General features: G+C 38.9%; 1 protein-coding gene across 2 annotated transcripts in view; it reads left to right on the top strand.

Annotated features, from left to right (window-relative positions):
• Positions 1 to 12,850, top strand: part of LOC121734376 (protein groucho-like) — a 62,976-nt gene that overhangs the window by 23,261 nt on the left and 26,865 nt on the right. For both annotated transcript variants that reach the window (XM_042124949.1, XM_042124948.1), the window contains exons 5-6: positions 3,331 to 3,468; positions 11,767 to 11,965. In XM_042124949.1, the coding sequence (XP_041980883.1) occupies positions 3,331 to 3,468; positions 11,767 to 11,965 (337 nt within the window). The remainder of the gene's footprint in view (positions 1 to 3,330; positions 3,469 to 11,766; positions 11,966 to 12,850) is intronic.

Below are 12,850 nucleotides of genomic sequence, written 5' to 3'. Positions count from 1 at the left end.
GATGAACTCCTTAATGACAAACCTTACTATATCTTTTGTGGAGAGCCCGCAAAAGTACGTATTTGAGGCCCTTTTGTACGCTCTTTTTTATTCCGCACGGCTCGCGGCTCCATAGAAACGGGAGTGCACGCTGCACACAGTCGAAATAATATATTTTTTCTTTTCATTGAGCATATTTATTCCGGGCGCACGAATCCTCCATTTTCTTTCCGCGCTCTCGACGGATTCGAAGGGAGTTCTCCGAAAATAATTTACGATCTCGCTTTACAAATATTTGGATTAAATCGTCAATCGACGCGGTCTAAAATAGGAGCTAATCGGTGATTCGAACCGTATGTTTCGGACGGGGCGGTGTGGCACACGAAAATATTTAGTGTCGGCGTAGTGTCGGTAAAATTGTCGGCAATATTTGGCGTAATGTCGATAAAATCGGCGTATGTCGGTGTGCGGTGCGTGTGTAATGTAATTTGCGGCGGCGCGGCCGGCCCGCGTCACCCGCCGATGTTCTACAACACACAATACATTTATTTATATTCCAAATATTTTGTTGCAGTCGTATATATCAATTGTTTGTGTTGTGCGGTCACTTTAGATTTTGTTTCACTTAGTTTTTGCATGTTAAATCGCGTGAATAATTTGATTCGAATGACATGTTACTATCATGATTTTAACACGTGCTTAACTTAATGAAGATTAAAAGCATCTTGATAGTCAATTATTATGTGTTATCTTTGTGACATCAGACATAATGTCGTTTTATAAATGCGCAATAAAAACTAATAGCACCCAGCTCTGTAATCAAACTGTTTTCTATTTTAACACCTTTTATTATCTATACATAAATTTGGATTCGTCTGTGATAGTCTATTAAAGATTCCTAATGAAATACATATTCAAATCAGATTATGAAACATAAAAGAGACCTCATAGTTCTTTATTGGTCCATAATTTACGTCAGTGAATAGTTAAAATTATTCTAAAATATAACTGTCAAACTTTTTATCACTATAAATTTAATCTTTCAAACAAGATTTCTTTCTGCGATCTACAACATGGACTACATGATAAGGAACAGAGATTTTAACAAGACAATTGAATAATGCTTTTACCGATGTTACTTAAATTATTATGATTTTGCAACAAAACTTTATAAATCTTTGAATCTTATCTATTTAGCAATATAAATTTTTTTTTCGTAGCACTACGTAGCACCGTAGCGTAGCGTGCTACGTTAATTGCTACGCGCTACGTTACATGCTACGCGCTATAATACGTGCTACGACCTACGCGTTACAATATTATATATTAGTATAGTGAATTATAGTGTAACGCGTAACACTATAATTCACTATACTAACCATCGCGAACAAATTAACATATTTTTATAACAACGCAGTACTTTCTTTGCTTTCGAACTTTAAGTAAAGTAATAAGAAAAAATGTTTTAGAAGTCGAACGTATTACAAACGAAACTTAAAAATACTCTGTTGAAAACAAACGCTCGTTAAACACAAATGAAATAACTTTCTACAAATAGACTTATGAAACAACTTGAGTCGTATATTGATTCTAATCGAGTGCCAATAGTTTCTCAAACGGAAGTATCATGCAAAAAGCTGTGACAGTGCAAAAACAAGTTTAAATAATGATCATGCATAAAACATGTCTTTTTATAGTTAAGTGAGGTGTCATGTTGCCAAACCACTTTGCGGGAGCGATATAAGTCGATTCAAAAGGCTCATTATGTTAATTCGTTCTCGATTCACTGCAAATCTGTGAATAAAATTAATGTGCGCTTAAACGGAAAATGCGGCAATACGCTCATTGCGCGGATTGTTTATCGTGTTCATTTTGTTACCGATCATTTTGTAGCCAGGACAGGGCTGTTATGACATTTTAAGTAAGTACATAAAATACATTTATCAAAACATTTTTTCATCTGTTTATTATGACAAAAACTATAAGAATTGATTAGTCTTGTTAAGCAGATAAGTCTCGACGAAATGTTACGTAAATAGCTGTATGTGATATGAATCTTTTTGCCTAATTAATGCTCCTTCTTTTACAATATGCCATCATGAATGCTAAAGAACCAAAAATTATGAAAAAAAAATTTACAAATGCAACATGAACATGCTGAACAACGTACCTAATAAGTTACTTCTCAAGTCTCGATGCCATGCCATGACACACAACTGTGCTCCCAAGTGATGGGTCATACTCTGTCCTTACGCCACAAACAGTGGATGTTTGTAGCGAACTTATCGGCTGCAATTATATTCGGAATGCGGGTATCGGGGAATGTATTTGTATGCAAAACCCGCCGCTGTTAGCGGTCAGTTCATAATTGATTACCGCCGTCTTCATTGAATGTTAATGAATTCATTCACGGCTGAATTTATATTGGCCTTTTAATGCCTTTATTAAATTTTGATATTCCAAATTATTACGTTTATGCATTTCATTTGCTTTGGTAATTATTTTAGTTGTGCGTTTGATGTTTTGATTATTATCATTTGATTCTAACGTTTTGTACGTTGCAATCAAAGTTACGTGTAACATAATGTCATTCGTATAGCCGCAAAAAGTGGCTTCTGTTCTTTTCGTAGCATCTACATCTGTGCTACATCAAAACCGGTCCAATAATTTTAACATTTTTTTAACAAAATCCAAGTCTTTATGGTGATTATTGATTGAGCAATGTGCAGAATTGCAGATGTGTTATTTCACATGTTTATGTGTGTGTTCGTGTTTATGTCGCAATAATGTGAACCTCGACTTTTAATTAGCATTAAAACGTATACTTAAGATCGCAATCGTGTTTATTACGTAGGAGAAGTGAAATACGACTCAAGATTTATCTGACTTATGTTTTTGAATATTTTTGAACTTTTGAATCGGTTTCCTTGTAGAGCTTGTAAGGTGATTAAACTTGACGACCTCTGTCTTCATTCATGTTTGGGTTGACTTAACCGGTAACCATCACGTTATTAGCTTACTAGTCTCAAGTTGAAAAGTTTTTGGTTAAAAAGATTTTCAAATCTGTTGAATTTTTGTTTCTATTTGTGCAAACCGCTGAGTTACGACTCGTGTTATCACTATTTATTTATAAAAATATATCACAATATTTTATGATTCATACTCGATACCTAAACGTGCTTAACGTTAGCTGCAGGTGCCTGGTAAAATCTGAAATCGTAACTTGTTAAATTTTTATTTTCTTTGACTTATTTTTACGACTTACCTACCTATAGACTTTAGTCCAACCACGAAGCGAGTCACAAAACTTCATCAACTTCATTTGTGTTCTAACAATGGTCCTAATTCCAGACGGAGATAGCGAAGAGACTGAATGCGATAATCGCGCAGATCCTGCCGTTCCTCTCGCAGGAGCACCAGCAGCAGGTGGCCAGCGCCGTGGAGCGCGCCAAGCAGGTCACCATGACAGAGCTCAATGCTATTATTGGGGTAAGTGCTAAAGTTAAGTAACAAATGGATCGTATGGAGCTTTAGCTTTGATTGTAGTTCAAGAGAACATACTTATGGAGCTGTGTTCTGTTATGTCGGCACTACATATAGGCGAACGCGTTGGCCCACGCGTTGGCCGGCGCGCTGGTCCAATGAGTAGAACGGGCGTTCGCGCGTTAGCGGTAGGTATTTCGCCTGTTCTACACATTGGGCCAGCGCGCTGGCCAACGCGTCGGCCAACGCTTTCGCCTATATGTAGTGCCGACTTTATACGTACTGTTACATCCCTAGTTAGTTAGCACACTCTGTTTACTTGAGCATTTCTATATTCTTCGATATTTTTCCGTTTGCGTTGCAGTTTTCGTTTAGTATTCATTCTAGTTCAATTTCTCGTCCAGTTAGATTCTGGAAGCCTGGCAAGTAAGGTGTGGGAAGTCGTAGCTTAAAGTGTAACTAATTATAATTTTGGGTAAATAAATTAGTTGGGGTGAACTTTGGTTTTTTTTTAAAAACTGACACAGAGGGTGCTGCAAAACAGTACCATAGCTTAGGCAGATGGAAAACTTTTGCCGCCAGAAGTAACAATAAATGGGGTAAAATATGGGGGTTTTGTATTTGTGCTGGCTATAAGGGAGCATAATCGGCAATCAGGGTGGCCGATAAACTATGCTTTTCTTAATAAACGTAACATACGTATGATGGAAGGCGACATTTATCGCAAGAGCCTCACAAGACAGACTGACACAAATCAATTCTGGAGAAGGTATCGATAGATAATAGAGTCGCGTTAAAAAAACAAGCGGATTCGTTATTTAATTAAAATGGCTAGCCCATTTTAATCGATATTACGACAATAATATCGATTAAAATGGGCTAGAATAAATCACATACATATCTATATTTCGCGACGGAAACAATGAAAAATATCAAAACGTCTCTCATATACTTATATACGTCTCTCATATTACGGTATCGTGTGTACCAATCCTAAAGCTTTATAAATCACGTTATTATGATCTATTTAACCGTTCGCTTACATGTGTACATTTAGTACCTGAAACTCGGCAGCTGGCCAAACTTCCCACTTCTACACCACGACTACCAATTATATTATAACACTTTAAATATAAAGAGTTTAAGCGTATACGTGGGCGTCAGACATTAATTTTGAGAGAAGAGATTATTACCAACAATTATTAACAGACTATTTTCACATTTTTTTTTCATTTCATTCTTTGTTCTTTGTTGCTATCCGATGTTATTAAACGATTATATTTATTCTGAAATAAAAAAGTCAAACTGCATACAGACGTTAAAGAAAAACAATGGTTTGTCCCTGTCGTTGCCCTGCCCAGAAAAACGATAGTGTCACACAACGACAGAACTTTGTATACAGTGTGGATCTTTTTGTTAGTAAGTGAATGAATCACTATGTAGGTACGTACTCGTATATAAAAGTAGTAAGAACTAACAGCAACAATACTGTTAAAACAAATGTTAATAAAGCTGGGAGCTCTCGCTGCAGGGTTTAGCTCGAAAAGATTAAGGTCAATAACAGATCAAAAAATTCTACACATAGATACGAAGCTTTTTTCACATAGGTACTCGTATTCGCTGTAACTGAAATTCCGCGAATACCTAGTATTTTCAGCTGTGTTTGAACAGATATTCACTTTACTTTTAAAATCAACACGAGAAACAAACATTTTAAATTGGAGACGTAAGGGGACGAAGTGGATAACTAACATTTTATAACATATAAGGATAATTATTCATTACTCATTTGTTCTTACATCTTCATAATTAAAGAGATGAGTGGATGAACCGGGTAACTTACATTTTACAACAGAAGAGCACTAACTCATTTTTTCCCTTATAATTTATTAAAATTTGCAACCTATCTAGTTCATCATCTGACTAATACTAATTGTATATCTGGCTATACATAAAATCTGCATTTTTTTGATTTCAAATCATTTTCTCGGTCTCAGCCTCCATTTATGCAAAAAAACTAAACTTTCAAATCGATAGTTACCCACTTCATCCGCTTATCATTATATGAAACGTTTGACGCACGACAAAGGAGTGTAAACACGAAACACTTGCGGTACAGCGAGTTAAAACGTGTGAAGTTGAAGGCTTTCAACAGGTCTGAAGTTCGACGCTCGTTAATTAAACGATCTTAGCGAAGTTCGCTTGGCTCGGGGCCAGAGTCACGGAATTGATAAAATTACCACCGGCTCGAGTGATTCCTCTTGTACAGTAATTTACTGCGGCGTGAAGTCGTACGTTTGTACAACTTAATCGCGTTTAATGGAATACCGAAACGGTTTATGTAAGTTGATCTCGCGGTCTACAATATTCTAACGACCGCACTCAGAGACATTTCATAACGATTAAACTCCGATTTAATGAAAAGTTGTGAAAATATATTCATTGACATTCACAATGAAAACTGTTAAATATTCATTTAATTACAACTATGTTATTAATATTCGTTTTTTTTAATGCGGTAGTAAGAGGCAATAACGGAAGCTGATATCATGATATGCATTTCAAGACTTCTGAAAAAAAAATGTCTCAACATTTTAAAGTATTGATGTCGCAATAAATGTAACAAGTAAATAGTAACTGATGCTAAATACTAACTGATGGTTATGATAATAACCGATTAACGCGCTTGTGCTTCGATTAAAAATAAACATTTTCTTCAACTCTAGAAATAAATAATAATCTAAGCTATACAAGTTATGTTTAACATAAACTATAAATAAACTCCGTGTACCCAACTAAATAAAATAACTCCGGGAAAATAGAATAACACGACTAAAACAAATTTTCGGTCAAAGCGCGACACGTCTTTCGTATCCGACGAAGTTGTTGCCAGTAATGTTTCAAACTATTTACATAAATAGCGGGGATTCATAGCCTTCCTTTTGGCTCATTCTGTAACTACGTGTTTCCGCATGCGACTCGTGTCATTTACATTTATATTTCACTGAAACTGCTTTACACTTATATAGGGTAAGCGCACATGATTTACATACTGCACATAATAGTCTAGACACCGCTTTTGACCTCGCCCGGCATATCATTATCCTATTTAGTCATTACGACTGCAACCGAAATGATCGTCAATAAAACCACAATTATAAACGACGTCGCATTATCGTCCGACCGAGCTATTTTTACAATCGGAGTTAATATCGCGTGGTCGTAAATAGCGCTAATCGTATCGGAGTCGTCGCGTTCTCGTTCACTACTGCGGGAGGCATTTTCCCGGTTAGATGCCCACTCATTAGTCCGACCCTAATCCCGAGGTGTAAATACGATAATACAGAGTACGCGGCGCTCTTAAAATAAATCACTTTGGAGATAATGAGTTCGGAAATAAAGAGGCTCGCGCCGGCCAATAGATGCGAGCTTCTCGGGCGCCGTGCCAACGCGATTAGTACCCTCGGCCCGCGGTGACGACCATGTTTTCACCTTTACCCGACACTGATTTATACGCCGAGATGCCCGTCGCCGCTCCGCCTGCCAAAATATTTCCTTTGAAGATTACCTATATTAACACCGACATGTGATTTGTAAATTTTCGGCCGCGAATATAATTATCGCTTATTAGTCGCGGGACGCTAAACGGCGCTATTACGCGCGCAACTCGTGCGTTATGCGGCCCGGGTAATGACTCACGACTCACGACACGATTAATTACCGCCCGCCGTATAATAACTTCGCCTTCTATCCGAGCCGTTTCAATATTTATAATCTACGTATACCTTCGAGAAACTGGCAAAACGCAATATCTCTCTCCCCTATAAAACACTCTAATTTAAATAAAAAAGCGGCGCCACCTTCCGTATGTCGGTCCTTTTTTATTACGAACCTTTTTTTTATTTTCGGGTCAGCGAGGGATCAAAGGAGCTCCCCCGGGGGAGGGCGGGCCCTCCTCGTCCGCTCGGGGACCGCCGACGATTTGCGACGAGGAAAATACTTCAAGGATCGAGAATTGTTTGCACTACTATTAAAATCACTTAGCTTGTTAGGCTTTTCGAGTGTTTTTATTGCGATATAACATGAGTATGTTTTTAAATATTTTATTATAATCGCACATCTTTCTGGAGGGTTTCTAACTCGTTAATAAGTAAGGTGATTAAATATGATACGGATTATAATTGTAGGTCGCTAATACCCCCGATACAAGATTAAAACTCGTCTCGCACCCTTTATACTTGGCAGGAACTTCCGAATCATTAAGCCGAAGGGAGATTAAGTCCCTATTTATGTAAATACGGCGTGTCGCCGGGCTAGGGCGGGACGGGGGAAGTCGAGCATTGAAACATTACTCACGTAACTACTTTAGATCAGGGCGACGCGCGAAGGCGACCCCGCGTCCTCCGCCACTGATACGCGCGTTGAATCCTATAATAAAATTCGCGAAATTCCTTGACACAATTTATTGCGTCTTTTTATTGCTATCACACAGACAAATAAGAAAACTACTCACGTAGAGATCATATTTATTGCGCCTATGAATAATAAATACTAGTATAATCGATGATAAAACGTTATATTTTAAATCACTGAACGTGAAGAGTTTATGAATTATCAGGATTAGCAGGATAGAGATTTATGGATTTTAACGTTAACATAAAATAACGTTTCATGCTTCCTATAAAAGCTGGCCCTTTGTTTTTATTATACTTCAAGCTTAAATTCGATTGTAGTGTAGAACAGTTGCAATTGTCTTGCTAACTAACCACTAAAAGGAAATGGGCAATTCGGCGAGTCGATAGTCGATACTCGGCCAACTATACCTGATATCGCCGGCCATCTGTTCTCGATCCGGCCGCTGGAGTGCACTCACCGTTATCATAAACTTGCGCTATAAATTGTTTAAACGCGAACGAAAGTCAACACAATTAATTGGCTCGAGTATCGGCATAACATGTGTAACGCTATATCTAGGTTTATGCAACATTATCTGACGAGATACGAGCACAAACACCGCCGTGTAAATAGACCGTATCTGTTTCTCGTCGATGGCTTTATAAACAAGCGAGTCGGGACTCGGGATTGGCATCTAGTTCGCGCCGGTTCTCGCGCCCTCCAATAAAAATTACGTGCGGAATAAATTAGGACGCCGCTGGGGGGGGGGGTAACATGAATTTGTCATTTTTTTCCCGGGCACGTTCGCGGCCGCGCGATAAATATTGCATCGCGCCGTTTCTTGTGCCTTTCTGTCGCCTGACACTGTGGAGATGTTAATTTCTTTTTTCGCACTGAAGCTATAGAATTACACATCCGGTATATTTAGTAGATAATAGATTCGCAACGGATACGTTTCTTTTTTTGTGGCTTGATAGATGACTTTATGTAATGCGGCTTTCTAACGTCTAATGCATCGATGAACCCGATGAACTCTCTGTTCGTGACGAGATCTACGAGACCTTAATGTGCTCGGATGACGCACCCACTTTATCACAATTTAGTCATCCGACTACTTGAAACTATACCGCAATAACTCGTATTAATACGAAATTCTTGACATAATATTAATGGAACGTACTCAATATTGTGTTAGATTGATTAATATCGTCTATAGTCCTTTTAATATCCGATACGAACAACTATACGATTAGAAACAATTATGTTGAAAGCTGATGTAGTAACAAGTGTCGGAGTCGCGTGTCGGTGCGCCTCGAGGCTCCGTGCCTAATGGTGCGTGCGCCCCGGGGGCACCCTCCCCGCCCCCGCCGCCCCCGCCCACCGCCGACGGAACAAAACGTTCAATCAACTTTAATACACTCCTAAAATAATTCCAATTCAATGTCTCGGGTCAACTATATCTGAAAAAAAACATCGTAAATCTCAAAAGCCGTTTTGAATAAAGAATGTTTCATATAATTTGTCTTTTTATTGTATCGCATAAAAGATGAGGCGGGAGCGTTTGGAGCTTTTATCGCAGTGAAGTTGATATCTTTATAACTGTTTAACGCTTAATTATTTAAGTGTGTTACAGACTTACAGTGGAAAGTTTCCTCTCGCTAGCGCCTGTTAAGCGCAACTAATTGTAGGTTAATGATTTAGTTGAGTCGTTTGTTTATCGGCGTAATCGTGTATCGTTAAATTACACTTACTTTGTCATTATTACTTTTAAACGATTTGAGTAGTAAAAAATATTTTATCTACTTAAAGTTAAGGTTTATTTAGCGAAGACATAAAGTAAACGAAAAATAATTACCCATTATTGACAGAGCCAATATTTGAGTTCTGCGATCTTATTTAATACGACGTTATTGATCGTAAATGCGTTCTCCCCTTGCGACTAACATCAACCCTCCTGATATAAAACGATCGACAAACTGTCCCCCTATAAAATATTACCCACAATCAAGTTGTAATGACTTTTGTCCACTAGAATTCTTCACTTCTAGTCGCTTCTACACGATCGTAAAAGAGTTACGATCTTTAGAATATACGTGAAAATTCACGCGGGTATTGTATGAAAAAATCACGCGGCGCAAAAGGTGTCATAAAATCTCTAGCGCGTTTATGAAGGGAGACTGATGTCGTATGGGAAGTTAATGTGGTGTAAAACCAAATGCGGTGAGGCGGCACCCGGGTGCGGGACAAAGCCGCTGTATATTGATAAAGATGATGCTGAGGTATGTGTGGATATTATGTTACTGGCAAAATGTGCTATGTTTAGCTTGGATCTTAGACTACTTTAAATTTTTACATACATTATATTAAAATGATAAAGTAGTCTACTCTTGTATAAAAATTAATTCATTTTTGTAATGTAATAAAAAGTACATAATATTATATTTGCTGTTGTAAAAATAATTACCGTAACGAAACAAACACAAAATCAACGAACATTACTCGATCAAAGTTTGTGGGTTAAATCAATGCCGAGACTCGATACGACGCGAACGCAAATATTTAATCACTTTTAAAACAAATGCACCCTGAAAAAATATCTCAAAGCGAGGTATCGACGTTATGTTGTTGTCATTCATAATAACAAGCGAGTCGAGTGGGCGGGGGGCAGGGAGTAGAGAGGAGGGGGGAGCTGGGGGGACGCCCCCCGGGGAGTTCGAGTCTCAATAGCTCGGGTCGTGTCATTCCAGCCGTTTCAACGCGCCACGGCTTTGTTTAGATTCCTCTGGTTTCCCAGTCGGCTTTTCAGAAGCGACACCTTTAAATTTTAAGTGGGTGTAGTCCGTAGTATGTTTGCTTACTACATATTATATTACGTCAGCTGCACACGAGTTCGATTATCTGGCATCAGAGCCGTGTAGTGCTGAAAACTATTTTTTATTAAAAACTAGATTGGAAGTAACGATACGGAATAAATCAAATGAAAACAGCAGCTAATTGATTAAACATTTCATTCTGTAAAACGCACTCCGGCTAAGTGCCGCTCGCCACCTTCTGACACACAATAAATCACGGCGGAGAACGACCAATAAAAAATATGTTTCCACCCTCTGCGAAAAACCAATTAATTTTCGGCGGCTAAATAAAAGATCGGGCGCGCTCTAGCGGGAAAATGGAGCGCACGGCGAGCGGAGCGGACGAGGTAGCGAGTAGCGACTAGCGGGCGAGGCGGCGGGGAGCGGAAACGGTGTCGCGCGAGATGAACTGCCCGCAGCGTAATAATAAAGTTAAACGAGACGAGATAGGAACGGGAAGCGAGGCAAAACAAGGAAAGTGGAAAAAGGGGAATAATGGAGAAGGAGTAATCAATTTCGCACAGTCGTCGCCGCCGGCGGAGCTCTCATTTAAATTTTAAAATACCGCCGTGTGCCGGGGTCCGGGAGGACTTTTTAATTTTTCCCAGCCCTATTTTAAAAATTCACGACGCTCCGCGGTGACACATCGGTTCGCTTTGACCGGCGGACGTGAACTTTGCGCCTGTGACGCGAATAAAAAAGCGCCGTGGCTTTGGAAATTATTTTTTAATAATTGAGTCAGGTATTTTTCAGCATACCGACGTAATCCTTTTTAATGGCGGAATGGGTTTAAAAATGACGTTGTATCATGACGATACTCACAATGGAAGTTTTGTATTATAGTAGAACAACATTGCCGGTTGCAACTTCAATACACCTAACCTTACTACAAAAACAGCTATTCTATGTCTTTTCCAAATTTCATCTAAATTGGTTTAGCGTGTTAAGAGTGTTAATTCTTGCAAACAGACCGGCAGACACTTTCATAACATTAGTTGCATTCGTATAGGTTAACATCTAACTGCTTTCTTTTTTAACGTGTTTTATTTTGTTACAGCAACAAAGGCCCGACCTGCCGCGGTTGCTGCAACAGATGCACGCGGCGCACCTGCCCGCCCACGGCGCTCCGCCCCTACCGCTGCTGGGGCAGGGTGCTCTGCCCCCCGCGGGACTCCTGGGTCTCGGTGTCCCTCACCATCCGCTGTCAGTACTAGCGAAACCTCCGGATATACACAGGCCCGATGATAAAGGCAATGGTAAGTTAATGCGTAAAAAAACTAGGATTTATTGAACGTATTAGCTTGTAAAACATGAAGTTGTTGTTATGTAGAGTCTTTTAGTCATTTTCTTACGTGATTTTTCTCTTCGAAAGAGTTGGTAAACCGGTTGCAAATATTAAAATATTAAGGTAGTAAGTATCATGTTGGCATACCTTATATTTTAAATATAATAATTAAAAAAAATAGTGGGAATTCAGAACATTCATTTTAGGAGGTTGTACTATAAAAGTACATAAATAATTTAAATCAAGCCTTTTTTTAAACAGTTTCTGCTGGCCCACCTCGCTTTTGTGTGAATGAAAGAAAAGTGGCTCCTTTACATCAAAATGAACGGTCCTCCCTTTTTTGGTTCGCCGCAATTCTTTATCTGTTAAAACTTTACAGAAAGCTTCTAAGGCACTAATATTCTTTAATGGTAGTTGCAATTTAGTTTTCATTCATTCTATAATTTCGTTTTTCTTCTTTGGGCTAAAATCGAATGCATTAAAACATTTACCAAATCCACTCAAAACGTTTAATAAATTCTTCCCCAATCTCGTCGAATTAAATACCCGATACGGATACGGGGAAGCAATAATTAAATGCGTTTTCATAACGGCACACTTAACATATAAAGAATCGGCGGAGTATCATCTGCTAACGGTTCAGTACACAAGATGAATATTTTAAGAGCTGCCGTGTATTTACTCAGCGTGTTTGCCGTGCGCCACTCACCGGAGGCTATTACACGTCCCCCCCTGCCCCCTTCGTCCCCCCCCACACAGCGCGGGGGAGGGGGACATCTCGGCAGACGTCTTCGATCCCACTTCTGTTTCAATATTTACCACTTCGAGAGGCTTTTTGAAGTTACTGTTTGCGCGC

Source organism: Aricia agestis, chromosome 15, assembly GCF_905147365.1.
Source record: "Aricia agestis chromosome 15, ilAriAges1.1, whole genome shotgun sequence".
NCBI classification, from domain to species: domain Eukaryota; kingdom Metazoa; phylum Arthropoda; class Insecta; order Lepidoptera; family Lycaenidae; genus Aricia; species Aricia agestis.
The sequence above is the reverse complement of the archived record's forward strand: the minus strand, read 5'-3'. Positions and strand labels throughout refer to the sequence as shown.